The sequence below is a fragment of the Medicago truncatula genome, chromosome 2 (assembly GCF_003473485.1).
Source record: "Medicago truncatula cultivar Jemalong A17 chromosome 2, MtrunA17r5.0-ANR, whole genome shotgun sequence".
Classification (NCBI taxonomy): domain Eukaryota; kingdom Viridiplantae; phylum Streptophyta; class Magnoliopsida; order Fabales; family Fabaceae; genus Medicago; species Medicago truncatula.
Genome location: NC_053043.1, coordinates 41,884,619 through 41,903,774, shown reverse-complemented (window position 1 = coordinate 41,903,774; position 19,156 = coordinate 41,884,619). Strand labels below are relative to the sequence as shown.

The 19,156-nt window shown below is 33.1% G+C and overlaps 2 protein-coding genes and 1 non-coding gene across 3 annotated transcripts; all 3 read right to left on the bottom strand.

Annotated features, from left to right (window-relative positions):
• Positions 1-1,451: 1,451 nt before the first annotated feature.
• On the bottom strand, positions 1,452-7,041 carry LOC25487489 (protein RETICULATA-RELATED 1, chloroplastic). Its single transcript, XM_013609432.3, has 7 exons — positions 6,485-7,041; positions 6,287-6,385; positions 4,789-5,009; positions 2,870-2,939; positions 2,555-2,634; positions 2,297-2,361; positions 1,452-1,938 (listed from the first exon to the last, which is right to left on the bottom strand). The coding sequence occupies exons 1-7, from the start codon at positions 6,932-6,934 to the stop codon at positions 1,745-1,747; spliced, it is 1,179 nt and encodes a 392-aa protein (XP_013464886.1). The 5' UTR covers positions 6,935-7,041; the 3' UTR covers positions 1,452-1,744.
• Positions 7,042-7,115: 74 nt separating this feature from the next.
• Positions 7,116-7,197, bottom strand: TRNAS-GCU (transfer RNA serine (anticodon GCU)). Its single transcript has one exon. It is a non-coding gene; the product is annotated as a tRNA-Ser (tRNA).
• Positions 7,198-9,577: 2,380 nt separating this feature from the next.
• On the bottom strand, positions 9,578-13,407 carry LOC25487487 (BTB/POZ domain-containing protein At3g44820). The gene is made up of 4 exons (XM_013609430.3): positions 13,054-13,407; positions 12,752-12,821; positions 10,843-12,057; positions 9,578-10,752 (listed from the first exon to the last, which is right to left on the bottom strand). Exons 1-4 carry the CDS (start codon positions 13,101-13,103, stop codon positions 10,183-10,185), a joined length of 1,905 nt encoding a protein of 634 aa, XP_013464884.1. The 5' UTR covers positions 13,104-13,407; the 3' UTR covers positions 9,578-10,182.
• Between the last annotated feature and the right edge of the window lie 5,749 nt (positions 13,408-19,156).

Here is a 19,156-nt window from a genome sequence, read left to right as displayed (position 1 = left end):
TTGTTTCATGATAACAAAGGTTTATGGGAAATGAGATAGCCTCTGACAATTTTCACAATTCGGATAATACATGGGGTACCATCTTTATCCAACGGGCGGGGACGGATATCATACTACTCGTATCCATGGATATCCATTGACATCCCTAGTTGTTCTTTGTTTTGTTTTTTGTTCGACAATGATATATATTTTCATATCTAAATTTTCTTAAATCCATTTTCTTACATCCATTTAACATGTTATGTTTCCTCTATCTCTATTTTTTAATATATCAATAATTTTTTCTAAAGGCGTATACGCTTTTTAGAGTGTCTAATAAGAAGTATTTTTCTTTTTAGTTTATGCACCGTAGTGTCATAACATTCGGGGAATTTTGTTTTATTAATTTTTTGTGGCAAACCAACTAAGTTCTCCTTCTTGAGATTTTAATATTGTTGTATTTTAAGAGTTAAATTCAAACTCAAAACGTCTAGTTAAATCAAAAGAGATTTTTTATCATATTATCTAAGTGTTATTAAGTAATTTGAATATATCATTAGTAAGAATTAGTAATTTTTTAAGATTCTGCGTATTAATTTGAGTTTTGTTTTAATTGAGAAAGGAAATTTTTTATTAATAGGTGACGTTATTAACATAATTTAAAAAAAAATGACGTTAATAACTATTTTATATTGTCTCCAAAGAAAATCTAAATTGTATCACTCGGTATTATAAGGTTAAGCTCTTACTACTAACACCTTATGAACATAAACTTTATTAAGTATTGTTCGTTCTTGAGTTTTGATCAATCAATCAATTTCTCCTTGAACTAACTGACATAGTTACAACATTCCTTAATGTTAGTAAAAATAAAAACATTCCTTAATGTCATAATGTTCGAACAATTTATTCCTCCGTCAAGTTGGCCATAAACTATACTAACATGTGATGTTAACTTGTTAATTATTGTATACATTTATTATGTATCCAAGTGCAATGAGGCAAATTCTGAAGTGAAACAACACTGTTATTTTATCCCACCAGTTCAAGCAACTAGAAAATACTAGTAGATAAATAAATTGATGGTAAAAATAATTAGACCAAATAATTAGCCTTTTTGTAGCTATACGAGTATTTAACTATTTATTTAGTGTTAATAAGTTGACAGACAGCTGTGTGGGATCATAATAATCATAGAAGCATCGTGTTCACAGCTAGACTAGACTAGACTGGCCCCCTCTGCTTGCCTTTATTTCCTTATTTAATTTTTCTCCTGCTTACATTTAAACACTTCCCCTGTGTTGTGCTTCTGACTAGTAGAAGCATTAAAAACGACCAATTGCTAGTACTTGACACACCACCAGCATGTAGGATTATTAAAGTGGAAACTTCCTAAAATGCCACTAATTCCTTACTTATAACTCCTAAAATAAGTTACTTCCATTAAAAATGCTGTGATTTTCTCAACAATATCAGACAAAATTTTAAAATAGCACCAATGTTGATCATTTATGTCAGTTTATGAGAGTAACAAAATTTAGTTGATCATACCACTTTCCTCGCCAATAGAATTATACATAACATCGAATGATACTGAACAAAAAGCCACATGAGTGAAAGGCTATAGTCCTATTCTACTCCCAATAGAGGCTGCCCAACAGAAGAAAAAATGATGGGAGCTTCACTTCTTGGGTAAGAATCTTCCATTTTGGACAAGAATGAGCAAAACCAAAAAGGCGCAAATCGGTAGTGTAGACAAGGGCGCTTATTGTACGCCGCTCAACTTGGCCCAATCTACGAACTGCATACCACCATAGATGTTGTTACCGAATCGCACACCGACAGTGAAAGCCATTGCAACAAGTGGGACCTTCTTTGCCACCGGAGATGCTTCAACTAGGCTTTCAAGTCCATTGATAATTTGATAACGAGTGTTGGATGATACGGCAAGGAAGAAACCTGATAAAGAGAAGGAAAATCAATTAGGCAAATTAAGCATACATCATAATAAGTTTATAATACTCTATAACATTGTTTCCTAATCCACCATCAGATCAATAAATAATAAAAACAAGGGTCTTGTTAACTTGTGCCCTAAGGGCAAAAGATAAGAAACTAAATAAAGAAATTTGACCTTGGAAATTGTGCATTCATAATCTTAAAAGTTAAAAAACTTACTATTTTCAATATAATATTTATTGTTTATTTCTATTTTAAGATCTTTATCTTGTGCCCTTAGGGCACAAGTTAACATTTCCCTAAAAACAAAGCATAAAAGACTGGAGATAGAAATTTTGTATGACAGTGAAAGACATACCCCAAAGAGCAGCACTTTGCAGAAGAGGAGGAATAGGTATGTCATCTTCAGATTTACTAATGCTCCTGTGTTTTTTATATGAAGATTTACATTAATATTTTACAAAATGAAAAGTTATCCACCATAATAGTAATAAAGGCATATTTATATTTCATTCTACAATTTTATATAACAAAAAGAAAATTCAAGAATTGATGAAAAAATAATGCACCCAACCAAAGAAACAGTCAATAAGACACATTTGTAATAAAATCATACCTTTTGGCGTTCATGATCATATTTGCAATTCCTTGACCAATAATACCACATCCAAAGCCAACAGATCCATACAATGCACCCTGAACACACAAATGTCAATAAACTACAAATGTCAATAAACTATTGCTGGAAAACCAAATTAAAGTAAAAAGTTAAACAAAGATGGCACCATAATCAATATCAAAGCAAATGAAAGCTTTCTATCAGATGCAATCAACGTTTCATTCTACTATGGTTGGATTTTTCTCATGACCAATATTTTGTCACACAATTAAATACTCATTTATCACTTTGAAGATTTATAACATAAGGTACCTTGTAGAAGTATGTGGCAATGCGCTGCATCGCAGAGAATTTGCATCCTGGTCTTTCAGCTTCAAAAACACTGCATTCAAGTTATAACTTAGTATCACATCCATAATATAGGGTCAACTAAAAATTTTGCTAGACTCAAATAAAGCGAAAGAGAAACTATTCCTGGGAATTCCCTAACAATTATAGGAATACAAGAAATTTGTTAGGATATAGGACATTGGATAATTAGAGTAGTTAAGAGTTAGTTAGTAAGCTGATAAGTTTGTTAGGTAAATTGCTAAGAGCCGTTATTTTGATTATTCTTAGAAAGTCTTTAAACAGCCCTCAATTGGTAGAGGAGAGGGATAGCTTTGACTAATAAAATCTTGTGACTAGAGAATTAACTAGAGTGAAAAGAGAGTGCTCCTTTGGAGTAGCCTTGTGTGCAAGGTTATCATCTTCATTGTATATACCTTTTGTATCTTCCTTTCAATCTTTCTAAGCCAATAAGAAATCCTTCATTTGTTGATCAAACTTTATTCCAGTTAGAATCATTCTTTTGTTGCTCAATTCTGTCCGGTTTTTAGGAGTTCAGATGGGAAGACTTTGGAGGGAAGGGAGTAAAGAGAAAACTCTTCCACATTTTTTTAGAGTGTTTTTGTAGAGAATCATAAATGAATGCTCATGATTAATAAAGTTTTTATTTTGAGGATGTTATAACAACAAAGATTAGATTTGAAAAATTTATCTAAGCCATCCAAAACCTCCAACACAATTTTTGAGTTCCCCCAAATAAGGGGGATTTTGTATTATCAAGAAAAATAAACTCCCCAAAGCCCTTAATTCTTTCCAGTCACTCCTTCCTTTTTTCCAAAGTCCCTCCTCAATTTGAATCATTCTTTTGTGGATCAACCTTTATTCTAGTTAGAATCTTCGAGATATAGAACAATTCAAGAAATATCCTTAACCCTAAACAATAAACCTTAATTGCTAATTAACATCAGCTTGCATATAAATTTCACAGAGCAATAGATTCACTGCACAAAATTAAAAAATTATTGGTGATGTTGACCAGAAAAATAATTCAGCCCAGATGCAGCAAATTTACAAATCTTGAATGCTAAATATTGTTGACATTGCTAAACAACACACTCTGTATTGAATTCACCATATTTTCTCCCTTTCTAGAAATTGATCATCTGGTTGCGGAAGCAAAACATGCATTTGAAATACTGTATGTCAATCGACTAACCAGCTAGCTCTCACAGAAACTTGACATTGTTCACTCTAGACCACCCTATCAACAAACCACGAATATCAATTGAAACGAGCTCTAATGGATCCAGGTGGTTGAGACTTAAGATATTGCACCAACTTCACAATCACAATCACACTTTTAAGTTTAGGGAAAAAGAAAGAAGATATATATGAAGTGTGTGGACTGGATTAGAATAACCGACCGAGTCCAGAACAGGGTGTCAAGACGGTTTTAGCCGACCAGCAAAATGATAAGAAAATATCTGAATATGTGGCTTCTTTATCCACATAACCTTATATACAAGGCCCATTTGGAAGCTCATTAGCCTCCTATATAATGAGTATCTTCAACCCTATTTGAGGTATCTCTAATCCTTTAAACTTGACTGCTGTTGTACACTGCTAAGACTGACTTTGGCATCAAAGTGTCTTTTGCAAGTACCTCCCCCTCCAATCGGCACCACCATCGTGGTGGAGATGACCAGAACCGGAAAATCTATGACCCGCAACCTTTCCCTAGTAATCGAGGATAACATGTTTTCTAACGAGAAAAGTGTGTATCAAATCATGTGTCTTTCTAGCTTTATTATCAAAAAGGAAGGGGGAAGTGTAAAAACATTGCAATAAAAATTAAAAAGGAACAACATCATCCTTATTCGATACATATAAATGCAGACACTAACCTGCTAGGAAGAGCAGCACAAGCGTGTTGAATGCGTCCAAGTAAACCTTTTGACAAAGCAGGCTTGCCGATTCGTGCATAAGGTGCCAACAGACCCACCAAAGCAATGTCAACAGCCACACCAACAAGAAGATCAGCAGCATACAACTCAAATTCAGCCCAGAAATCCTTGCCTCTTTTCTGAACCTCCGCAAATGTTGCACAACAAGAGTCTATAACAATCTGCACATGCCAAGTCAAGGAAAATCAATTTGGTCACCATGTCTAGATCCTGTTTGGACAAACAACTAGATTAAGCGCTTATCCTATAAATGATAAAATAAAGTCAATTTTTTTCTTCATATATGATATATATTGTTTTCATACGCTATCCTAGAGAACTTATGAAAGTAAGCTAAAAATAACTTATGGCCAGGCCATAAGTTGTTTCTATAAGCTCTCACAAGTGCTTATGCTAGTAGATAAGCTGGAATAAGCTGATCCAAATGGACCCTAAGTGCGTATTTGATTTTACAACGAATATCATCAGAACTGTTTTTCTCTGTCAAACTTGATTTTAACATATGATACATATATGTTTGGCTTGTGTCGGTTAAAACTGATTTTGCCTCAGAATCCCGGTTTAACAATATGTGATAAAAAGCATTTTTCGCACTGAGTTAAAAAATTTAAAGTAAATTTTACATCAAAGCTTTCAAGAGTAAAAACATCTACACATAAATCAATTGTCTCCAAACTCAATTTTAACCAGATAAAATTTACAAAATGAAATCACAGTTGACAAAGCATTTGGTTAAGTACATATCATGGTGTTCATTATTGATCCAATTGACAAAGCATATGGATTCTTTTCATGTATCCATTTCCCATCCGATGAGGTAGGATATTGTATTGTCCTTCGAACAAAACACATGTGATATATGCAATAATTTTAGTATGAACTTATTCATATCAATTTTTCAAAAACTTCGCCAAAATATGTACCAAGGCTACAGTCGAAGTGCATCAACAATCTATCTCTATAGATCTTGATTCCTAACTCTTTGGGATATCTCGTTAAGAAACAATTACCTAACCATATCTCACATGTGTAGACAAATTGTTTTGATAATCAGTATTTCATCCACATACTATACCAGATTAATGTAAATACTCCCACTAATCTCCTTGTGTGCACAATTTTTACATCTGTCCTTTTAGATTGACTTATTTGAGCTTATCTACCGGCATAAGCAGTTGTGAGACTATTTGGGAGAGCTAACGAAAACAACACGTAGCTTAAAAATATGAAAACAATTTGATTTTATTTTATCTTTGTCATGGAAATAACTTATACATAAGCACTTATATGATAAGCGCTAATAGCAGTGCTTTATCAAAATGCGTCTTATTCTCATTCAGCAAAAAAGCGCACAGTCATAGATTCATAACCATAACCGTATTGTGCCATCAATGCAACAAACAAGTTAGACATAAAGAAACCAATCAAACCAACAAACCTCGGTTCCAACTTTAAAGAGAAAAGAAGGATCCGCCAACATTCGATTTCTCAACATAGAACAATTCTTCATCAGAAAAGACAATGGCCAAGCAGAACCCTACAAAACCAAAAACCAACAAAATAAGCAAAATTCAACAATTAATAAAATAAAATAAAAAAAACAAACATTAAAAATGAAAACTTTTGAAAAACCCACTTGTAATTCCAAGTAACGAAGAAGAAACATTTCACGAATGCCAGTGACCCGAGCAGCTTCTTCCATATCAGAAGGTAATTTAACACCACGAGCTTCAGCTTCTTTCATTACAGCTTCAAAATTCAACAATGGTCCAAACTCTTCATCACCATCTTCTTCTTCTCCTCCTCCATCATCTCCGTTTCCTCCGCCGTTGAAATTGTCTCCGCCATCGTCATCATTTCCGCCGTCGTTGACGCCGATTGAAGGTTGATCGGATTTGGAGGGTTCTAAGGGATAAAGAGGGCCTTGATTGATGCAGTGGATTCTGAAATGATGGGTTTTATTGAAGGAATTGTTGTTGAGAGTGATGGAACAGAATGTGTTAAGAGAAGGAATAGTGTTGTTGATGATGGATTGTGATGTGTTGGAAATAGTGAAACTGAGTGAAGAAGAAGAAGAAAGTGTCATGTTTTTTTTTTGTGCCGTAAGAGGTAAGAACAGTTTTTGTTTGTTTGTTTCAGTGAGAATGAAACAGAAGAAGAACAAGAACAAGAACAAGAACAAAATGAAAGTGTTGTTTTTGAACGACACTAACATAGGAAAAGACAACTAGGTTCCAAAATATTTTGAGAAAAAAATAAAAAGAAATCGTCGCCTGAGAGATTCGAACTCTCGCGGGGAAACCCCATGTACTTAGCAGGCACACGCCTTAACCACTCGGCCAAAGCGACTATGTTGTGATTGTGTCTCTTTTAACTGCTTATATTATAAATTATTATTGGTTACCAAACTTTTAAATAAGGGTTAAATATGTTTTTGGTCCCTATAAATATGTCAACTTTTCGTTTTAGTCCCTCTAAAATTTTCCTTCAACTTTTAGTTCCTATAAAATTTTCAATCACTACTTTTGGTCCCTATTTTTAATTTAATTTTTGTATTTTTTAATGAAATTATGCAGAAATGTGTCAAATATTCTAAAAACAATTCCTAAAAAAAAAATTAGATTTTTTTAACAAAACACAAATTAAATATGAATTTTTAACCATAAAAAATATAAAAATTCATATTAAATTCATGTTTTGTTAAAAAATTCTTAATTTTTTTTTATGTCATTCTTATGATATTTTGAATTTTTCTGGAAAATTTTATTAAATAATTTGAATTCTACATATGAGTTTACTTTAAAAGAGGGATCAAAAGTGAAGATTGAAAACTTTATAGGGACTAAAAGTTGAAGGAAAATTTTAGAGAACTAAAACGAAAAGTTGACATATTTATAGGGACCAAAAACATATTTAACCCTTTAAATAAACAAATTTAAATCAATTCATGGATGGATGCATTAGAAATACAAGGGACAATACATGGTTGTAAGTAATCAATAATTTGGTGACTCGTTCAAGAGGGAGATGCTCTTGTAATTATTTGTAAAATAACATTTGTTTGACTATGTATGTAAATGTAAATATTTAAACAAAAAAAATTGGATTGAAAGAGAGAAAGATGTTATATTTATCGATGATTGAGTTAAATTTGGAGAGTTTTATCTTAGAAATTTATCTCACTATCCATTGAAAATCTATCTCGAAAATCACATTACTAAATGTTAAGTTACACGAAATCAAATTTCCAATAAGAAATGTGTGACATGGTTTTTTTTTTGTGAAGAAGTCAAACTAGCTCATCAAAATTGACATTGAGAAGAATCAATTTAAAGACCTTGAGAAGAGCTCACTCCAATATCTCAAGCCAACATCACCAAGCCAAATGTGTGACATAGTTATTGTGATTTGTTCTGCTCCAACCTCAAGTACGCCATACCACCTTCCAAGGGGTTGTATGTTTTGAGTGCAATCCCTTCACAATTTTGTCCTTTATGAAAATGCACTTTGTTGGGATGACGGTGTTGTTTATAAATTATCATTGATCCCAATTCTCAGGCAATGTGAGACTCTTAGGTGAACTGAATCAGTTGCCCCCTAATCGAGGCTAAGGGAGAGTTCGTAGGTTCGATTCTCACAAATGACACCGCTAATTCTTTCGAGCCTAAGATCTTTGTCCTAAGAAGGTGTTAGAGGATTGAAGACTGCTGATGTTGATCTCTAGCTCTATATAGGGAGTGATGTACTTTCAAACACTCTGATGATCAATGGTGTGGTCCTAGACCATGAGTTAGGTTTTATAGTGGGATGATTAGGGTTTTAAGACCCTAAACCCTTGATTGGATAACTAACTTTGAGCACAACTTCAGAAATATCATGATGCGATGCTGATCTGACGGTCATGGTTTGATTGGTGGCCCTGTTTGAGCATGCCTCTAGTGCCAGTCCATATTGTGGTCCACTCAAGAGCTAACTGCTTAGCGTGACCTGATCTATTAATGGATTGAGCTTTGGCCCAGTTTGAAACAGTCATCCATCTCAATTGTCCAATCTAAATCAAGGAAAAAATATATTTAAAAATGATTTAATGAATGTTTAGTTTAAGTTATCTAATTTAATGGTCGAGGCTAATGTACTATTGTGTGATACAATTACAACAGTAGATATAGTCGTCTAGATTCAAGTTACATACCCAGTACAAAGCAACTAAAGAGACTCCAAACTTCTTCATAGACATGACAAGTATGTGTACACTATGATGAAAGTTCCATCCTCGTCCTGAAATATTTAGTACTAAAAATAAACTTTCTTAATTTTATCTAATATTTAATACGCTATGATGTAATCTCTCCTGTCTTGTTTTTTTTTTTAAGAAGCTAAAATAAAATACATTAATACCAACAAAATCTTAAAATAAGCATAATTGTACATAACAATACACTTATTAAAAAAATGTGTGTTTTCAAAGTATCACTCACAAGAACTTGTTCCATAAGAACAAAACAAGTCATTTGAAAATCAAACATACAGTGATTTGGGAGATAACAGCAAATATAGTGACAGTTAAATTTGGTTATATATTCAAATCATTTTATATTCAACTTCTGAGAGAGTATTTCTGGACCACCAATTATTCTAGAACAATGCAAAAATCTGGGAGTATCAGTACAAATGTTATCCACTAACCAAAGTTTAATTAATAAATAAATACGAGAATCAACTAACATCATAACACCCAAATGCCGACCCTAACAGGTCCAAGCAGAAAGACCAATTGCCAACTAGCATACCATATTTGCTTTTGTCATTTACAAAGATATTAAACTAGGTCACAACTATACATATAATAATGCAATATCTTTTATATACACCGCCGGTGTAAAGATTTTACACTGTCAACCAATCATAACTAGCAATGTGTTCATTGTCAAGTACATTCAGTTGGGAGCTCCAAATTTTGCATCTCCAATATACTTTCTTTTGGTGTCAACAATGACTTTCACAATCGATGTCTAAAATTCACAATTTACACTGCCAGTGTGTCAAAATGAAGAATGAACCTATGTGTGGATAAATACAAGGGCTAATCCCTACACAAACAAAACAAGACAATATGTGAAATTGCCTATGAAAAATGTACAAAGAAAAAACAACTTTACACGAAGGAAAGAAATGGAAAATGTTCACATATGCAAATTGCTTGACTAAAAATGCATAATGGATCATGATTTTAACATTTTCCTTCCCTTTCCCACGACGTACAAAAAAATTTAAACCACACAATGTGTATATATGAATAAATGCAAATAAAGAGGAAATATGGTTTCTTGATTCTCAAGAAAAACTTTCTGTGTGTCTGGACTTATGGGAACGGCGTGCACGCTCGACTGATGCTCTTGGTGTGGATACAGAACGTTCGAGGGATTCAGGTTGAGCATCTGAAAATCTAGGAACAAGCTTGCACCCGAGTTTTCTTGCAAGTAACCGAGGAGAACCTCGCGCACTGTGAGATTTGGTCACGGTTTTCATTTCCTTTTTTATTTTACTGAATTCTTCTTCAAGTTCTCCGACTCTAGTACTCATTCTATCCATATCTACCTTCAAACCCTGATTTTCACGCACAACCGCAACCCATCCATCTCTTTGTACAATTTCTCCAGCCGTACCACGTCGAGCAGTCGATTGAGCAGGAACTGCTGGAGCGCTTTCACCATCCAAAGCATTGACACATCCGGCTAATGCTGTTCTCAAATGCAGCTGTTCAAAGAATAGGACTTGAAGAACAACTCTGAGGGGTAACCTATCATTTTGAGATGCATGAGCACATGCATGGATTGAGAGTTTTTGGTAATCAATGATGTTGCATATTTCTTCTTTCTCGTTATCAGAGAGCCAAGGATGAGCCTGCAAAGTGTCGTAAGCATTCATCAAACTAACAATTCATGATCACGCAGATTAGCAATTGATTGAAAATGTAGCTCAGGAAAATCAAACCTTGAAATATATGTCTATTGCTCGGTAGAGTCCGTCATGCAATGATCTCGATGACTCGGGGAGGGCTTGTGCAAGAGCACGTAACTTTTCTGGTTTTAAATTAACATCAGACGCAATTTCACCAATATAGCTATCTATCAACTTCGCAACTTTCCTTAACGATTCAGACGACGATGATGCTTGTGGATCTAGCGATGAAGGAGAAAAGGCGGTTAAATTTGATTCCGTAAGTACAAAATGATGGACAATATTTTCAATACAATCTGTGTTATACAATGCATCCGAATCTGCATAAGCAGGAATGAGAAGACTATCTAATGTTGCAAGTTCCAATTGCATCCCTATTCTTCTCTCCAAAGATTCCTTGCAAGCTTGATCAACATTCAATATCGAAGCTACACGAAGAAGTCCAAGTAAGAAACGGCAAAAAGATTTTCCCTTCTTTTGAGGAAGAAGTTTCTCAATACTTTCCAAAAGAACCCTCTGATCAACAGTAGCACTAGCAGGCGTCAAACTAAAACTCGCAACTGTTCTTGTTTTGCCACCTTGTCCACCCTGCCACCGACCGAGACCTGGCAAGTGCTTCCTAGAATAATACATTATGGCACCTGCAAGGCTTTCGGGTCTCATACCTCTCGATCGCATTGTCTTAATAAGGCTCTCAAACAACCTGACACTGAGATATGAGATGTCTTCAAACCACCACTCGGATTCTGAGGTCCGAATCCTAGCGCCTGTATTTATACCGTTCCAAAGAATGCTTCCACCCGGGCTCTGAAAACTCCCATACATCATCATCGGCCATCCAAATAAACTCGGGTCTGTGCAAGCCATCATAGATAGAGCGTTTAAACATTTATCCACTAAATTAAGATTTTCAGCTCTTGATAGAATAGGCTCAGAGCTTTGGAGAGCCAAAATACAATCTTTCCAGTTGCGCAATATATTTTTATGGAAAAAGCTCTCTGACTTTGTCAACAAGTTGCCTTCTTCGTATTCGTCCGTCATTTCAAGGTATTCTGCAGCACAGTGGACTAATACTACATTTTTCGCTGTCAGCTCTACACGAAACCCGTAACAGAATTTGGCCACAATCAAGAAAGTTTCAGGACCCCCAGGAAATTCTTCCAGCACCACTGTCAGGTTCTTCTCATAGGTATTCTTGGAATCTTCATAGGTGCGGGCAATTTTACCACATCTTGAAACAAGAGGAAACTGCAGTTTCACGGCATATCTTACTCAGACTCCAGGACAAAATTACAAGTAATTTATCATATCAAAGGCATAACAGTACAACTATCACATACAAAAGATCTGTTTCGCGAAAATTCCCCTTATTTGACAGTGCAAATATGCGGGAATTCAAAATTGAAATAAAGAGAAAACCAGCCTCCAAATAAATTTTCTTCAATATCTCAAAATATCCACCTTTTCCTTTTAATTCTAGCAACATAACTTCCAAAACAGAAGATCAAGTGAACTATACAAATAATAACTGCAATGAAGTACATGATAAACTTGATTGTGATCTCTAATTAATGAGGGGTTCATAGTCTCTACATTTAAATACTTATTTAATTGATATACACCGCAAATGTAAAAAGTCAAAAACATTTAACTTTAATCATAACCATTTATAAAGTCACACGTATGATTGGTTGTGAAGCGTAGACAACATAAAACTTTTTTACATCAATAGGGATAGAAGAACAAAACAAATTAACAGTAAAATAGGTCACAAAGTAGGAGCACATTAATTGATTTGGATCAAACTAAAAACAAAACAACAAAAATGAATAGGATAAACTAGAACCACAAAAGAAAAGAAAAAAAAAATCCCAACAACTACTCCACTATCAAATTATCAATAGTGGAATAAAAGGAACAGTTATGAAATGAAAGTGCATACCTTGTGAAGATGGAAATTGACACCATCAATAGACACAGTAATATCACTTGGCAACCCAGAATCACTAAACCTACCAAAAATCCAAAAAAACAGGAAAAAAATCACATAAAAATCTATTTTAAAACAATAAAGTTGCATGTATGACTTGGATTCCACTAAAAAAATGTCATTATCTTAAAAATTCAACATCATGGGAAAACAAATACAAACTGATGATTACAGAAAATGCAACTGAAAAGACCAAAAAATAATTCATGTAATAAAGAAGATGAATAATGAGTAAAAAAAGAGAAAGAAAATACCAGTGATGACCTTGAAGATGAAACCCAGAAAGCTTCCCAGGTGGAGCCATTTTGAAGCAAAGGAAATAAATACCCTCCTTTTTTCTTTTTTAACCAAATGTTTGGAATTCAGTTAAATACTAATCATTTTTTTTTACCAGACTTCACTTAATTTCTTACCGAATACTCTGTTACTCTATCATCGTGGTTGCTTACAAATTATTATGGATTTTTTTAAATAAAAAAAAAAGTATGAATGAAGGGAAGGGAAGGGAGAAGAAAGGAATGATAATAATAAGAAGAAGAAGAAGAAGAGAGACAAACAGCGACGTGAGGGTTACTATGTGTTGTGTCTTTATACGAAGAAAGAAAAAAAAAAAAAAAAAAAAAAAAAAAAAACAGAAAGTGTGGTAGTAGTTGTAGAATACAAAGAAATAAGGTTTAAATTATAAAAAGAAATTGAAGATGACAGAGTGATCACGACGACATAAGAAGTGGTCGTGGTAAAGTAAAGCAACGTTGGATTAAAATAGGAGCACCACTGTCTTAAACCAAACCGCTTTTTAGATGAACTATAATTACAAGTCTTATTTATACTTTAGTCCCTTTAAATAGGGTTAATTTGAAGTTTGGTCCATCCAACGCAGTTAATTACTAATTAAAAGATGATTTGTTAGCGATTTTACCTTAACTATAGGACACACACTAAAACCACATTATTTGATACACTAGCTAACAAGATGTTGGGGGCAGATAACATAGAGGAGCGTCACACACACATCCAAGTTAAGTTAAGAACAACATTAATGACATTTGTATTGAGAGTGTGATATGTTGTGTAAAATCATTTCTTGTCCCCCTTGCCATCTCATTCATTCTCCACTAGCTCCTTTGGTTATTCTTTTGTTTTGTGCATAACAACTTTGCTTCTTTAAATTCTTGAGAATCATGGTCCAACAACCATAACACGCGTGGTTTTGATCCTCCTTAAAGAAGAGTACCTTCCAATATGGGCCCGTGCCTCTTGTTTTGTGGTTACCGTTGTTAGGTGGGTGTTGGACCCACTTACTACTCATAAACTAAGGTAGTATTTGTCCTTTGAGATATTCTTAACTTGAAAAGGGAGAGGTTAAAATTTAATAAACAACTTCTAGTTATGGGTTATTCATTATACGTATGTAAAAAGTTACATTTGTTTCGACCTCATTAATAATAATATTACTTTACTTTATTATAAGCTTACTGCATGAAAACATTCTCATTGGAAACCACACATAATGACACTTACACTTAAAAACTTCTAATAATGTAGTAAGAAAAGGAATGTGTTTGAAACTTTGAATGTAAATATGTAATCATGTATTGTGTTGGACTGTTGGTGTAGTATGACACTAACATAACATGTGTCAAATACTTGACATGTTTTTTTTATATGAAGTGGATAAACGATATTATCTATTGCTTTTTTTTTTCCTTAATTGTTTTTTAAGTATATTGTTAGACAAGATAACCAATGTGACCTTAGCTCAATCATTTGAAAGACTACATTGAGCTAGATGTGGCATTGGAATGGCCGGTGAAAGATGATGATTATTATGTATGATGGAATGGATTCAATATGCAAGAGTAGAATAAAATATTTAAAAAAGGAGTATATAGAATAGATGGTATCATGGTAAAATAGATAATTTGGAGGGAGATAAATTGATTTATATTTATCTTTTCCATTTCAAAAAGATAAATATAAATAAATTTATAAGTGTTTTTTTACCCCTAATATCTTATCTACTAATTTATAATAGGTTTAATACATCGATTGGTCCCTTAACTTGTTTTCTATTTTCATTTTCATCCCTTAACTATAAAGTGTTTCAATTTGGTCCCCTAACTCTTCTGCCATTTACCACTTTGGTCCTCTCCGTTAATTTTTTTGATGTCTAATAATTTTAATATCATTATAACCGTTCGATTGTAGGTTCATAGTATGTTACCGTGATCCACCCATATCTAATTTTTTTCCCTATTCTTCTTCTCCTTCCCTATTCTTCCTATGATTATCAAATTTAAAACCCATCTCAATTTCTTCCTCCATTATAGCCACCAGCAACACAATTAATACAAATAAATCACCATAAATACAAATAAATCACCATAAACATATAATTTTTTCTACCTTTTTTTTTCCTTCATGTTTTTCCCCTTCTTCAACATCACACTCAAGAACAAAAATGCAACATCCCAAGAATTGAACACAAACGAAGCATATACAACCCAAAAATCGATCGAAATGAACATGACCCAGAAATTAAACACAACCTAAAACCGAAATTGAAAACTGATGATGATGATGATGATAGATATCGAAAACGAAATTGGTGTTCAAAAAAGGGTTGAAAATCAAAATTGAAAGATGACGATGATTATGATGATGAAGAAGACCCTGAAAATGGAAATCGAAATTGAAAATAGATTTGTTTGTTACAGAACCGTCAGAGCAACAACATCATAGAACCGCCACTATTTGAATCCTCCGACAACGTCACCTGAAAATTTCCGTAAAGCTCTTTCTGGATCTTCCTCCATGTCGCCTTCTGCCTCATCAACCTCGCTGTAGGATTTTGTCTCTCTCACATCTTCTTCTTGTTCCTATTCTCGACTTGCTCCACTGTTCCGTTCAAATCTGGCACCGGCAAAGGTGAAATCTTCGTACCGTGTTTGTTCTTCTCTCTGTTCCACGGATCTTGAGATTCCAGTGAGATAAGGTTGGTTTGGCTTTGGCTTTAAGCATGTTTCTGGGTGAAAATGTGTACGAATTTCAGAAGGTTGAAAATGGAGATATGGTATGTAGGAAGAAGCTCCTGTTTGAGATCGCGAGATACTGACCTTCAGTTATGAAATTAAAGAACTTAAATCAAACTGGTTTTTTATCTTGATTTTAGTTATGATTTTGTCTTTTATGAAGATTGAATGTTTTGATTTTTACTTTTTTTTTTTTGCAATATTTTTTTTCTGCAGATTGAGTGTTTTGATTTTGTTTTTGCAATATTTTCTGGAATTTGTTGTGTTGGGGTTTCTAGAAAATAGCTATGAAATTTTATAATTATCTGTATTTTTGTTTAAGATGGAGATGAATATAGATGCAGATTAAGATTGGTATGGGAAGAAGATGAATAAAAAATTAGGTGGTTGTGGTTTATTATAAACTACAATGATCCCTCCATGATCCAACAATCTTAATTTTAAAAAAAAGATCAAACGGTTAAAATTATAACATTTAATAAAGTCTATGGTAGACCACTTATAAAGTTGATTCACCTTAGACATTTAAGGTTAAAAGCTAACGGAGAGGACCAAAGAGGTAAACGGAAGAAAAGTTATGAGACCAAATTGAGACACTTTATAGTTAGGGGACTAAATTGAAAACCAAAAATAAGTTAAGGGATGAAATGATGTATTAAGTATTTATAATAACATATCATCCCGTCACACTAAAGTTTTCTCATAAAAATAATACTCCCTCCGTTTTAAAATGAATGTCGTTTTAGGTGTTTACACACATATTAAGAAATGCAATGATATGTACCAAAAAAAATGCAATGATTAAAAGAAAGAGAATGGTTATTTTACCAAATTATCCTTATTAACTATTGGTTAGTTTTAAAAGTAATACTTTGAAAGTAGTGTGCATAATATTAATTGGAGGGTACAATTGAAAAAAAAAGTTATTATTGCATTGGAAACTGAAAGTGACATTTATTTTGAAACAATTTTTTTTTGCTAAAATGACATTCATTTTAAAACAGAGGGAGTAGTAAAATAGATAAGGTCGCTACAATAGCAATTTCTTATGAGATTGCTCCATGCGCATATTTGTTAACAAGGTACATTTTAAAAACGAGTTTTTCTTTTCTTCCAAAAAAATATATTGTATCAAGTGGTGTGTAGACACGATTTCTTCCCTGACAATTTTCTTGAGGATCAATTTAATCTTTGACAAAAAATAATATTGAAATTAATCTTTAACATACAAAGGATAAATTAGCCCCATCTATAACTGAGAGACTAATTTGTCTCCAAATTTTTTTTTCAATAGTTTAGTGATTAGATCATATATTTTTTAAAATGTGGAGAAGTGAGGAATTCGGAATTTGAACCCTGGACCCTATAAATATTGTCTTTGGTAGTTACCAACTGAGTTATATTTAGGGGATAATTTATCTCCAATTTTCTTTTTAAGGGAAATTTGTCTCCAATTTAAAAATGGCAATAACTAATATAGTAATATGGTATTTTTTTTATAGGAGATTAAATTGGAGCGTGAGAAAATTGTCTGGACAAATAAGTTGGTCCTTCATTCAAAGAGAATTTGGTGCAAAATAAGAATCTAGTGCTTTAAATTGTGTGTGCAAAGTGGACATAAAAAGCATTATGGGGGTAATTGGAAATTTGGAATCCCAACATAAATTATATAAGATTGGTCTTCTTCAAATTTGAGTTGTAATAAAAGTTATTATGCTATTTTGTATAAAAAGTACTATTTATTTATATGTTACAAGATCATTATGCTAAAATTATGAGTAATGTTATTTGAACAACTTTTTTGTTATAATTTTTGGGACAACCTTGTTGTGCTTTCTTTTTATTGGTTAAAAACAATGGAGAGAGAAAAAGAAAGAGAGAGAATAAGAAGATAATGTAAGTATGAGAGAGAAGATTGTACAAATATCATTTCTCTAAAATTATTTTATTATCGGTTAATTCTATATGGAAGTTAGTAATGGTAATTTCATCAATTTTTGGCCTGATCATTGACTTTTTTAATTCATGGTTAGTCTTCCCGATATTCCTGAGAATATTCATGTTAATTTATCCCCGTGAGCTTAACTCAGTTGTTAGAGATATTGCATATTATATGCAGGGGTTGGGGTTCGAAACCTGGATACTCCACTTCTCTACAATTAAATTGTGTGAGCTCCAGCCACTAGGCTACTAAACAAAAAAAAACAAAATATTCATGCTAACTTGACTACTATTTTTTTTTCTTTTGTCCAAGATACTCCCTCCATTTTTAAATATAAACAAAATTAACTTTTTAAGTTTATTTATTTAATGTCATATGTGATTTATTAAATGAATGAACCTACAAAATCAATTTTGTTTATATTTAAAGACGGAAGGAGTAGTTGTTAGCATATCCATTCTAATTTTTAATTCAAGAAGTTCCTACAATTTTGGATGAATTGAAACATGTTCATATCTCTCCTTCTCCGAATTTGAATCATAAAATATGGACTCGCTCTAAATCAATATATTTTTTTAAAAACTTAGTATCCGGTCTAACAACTGACTAATTTGATGGGATCAATTTCAAATTAATCCTATTTAAAGCCAAACCAAAGTTTTGTATGAACTTGCCCACCAAAATTGACACCAGAGAAAATCGAACGTGGTCGTGAGATAGCAAACTTCAAAATCTCATGCCAACCACTAGATCAACTCTAAATGGATCCTAAATCGGTATTCTTACTTTTGAAGATCCTTATGTATCCTTTTGTTGTTCAACAATTGAAACTATGGATATTTATTTTTCTCATGTCCGTTTGCTTACCATATTCGGAACTGAGAAGTGGAGATTTAAGTTGGTCATATATCTTCCATTTCCTCTACAAAGATTCTAACTTAAGTACTTAACGAAGGACTTTGTCTTCTCAAATCTACTAGCTTAAACAAGCCCTTTGACTTTTCACTATGATGGAATAAAAAAAAATGGTTGTGATTACACAAGATAACTCATAGAAAAGAAAGAAGATATGAAATTTTGCCTGGAATACAATTGAAAAGCTTTCTAACATAAAGTAAGTATTTGAGATAAGGGTTCAATTGCCTCTTTCTAGTTTAGACTTGATTTGGATTCTACGCATTTTACAACATTTTAAGAAGCTCCAATTGAAGTTTCCTACAACTAAATAATTTAAATAACTCGTTGTTTGTCTATTTCATTTGTCGACACACTATACATGTTCTATTCTCTTAGAGGCATCCAATGTAAATGTATAACACACCAAGGAAAGAAACAAACTAGAAATTTTGGAATTGCAATGGTGGAGCCAAGTGCTTAGGAATC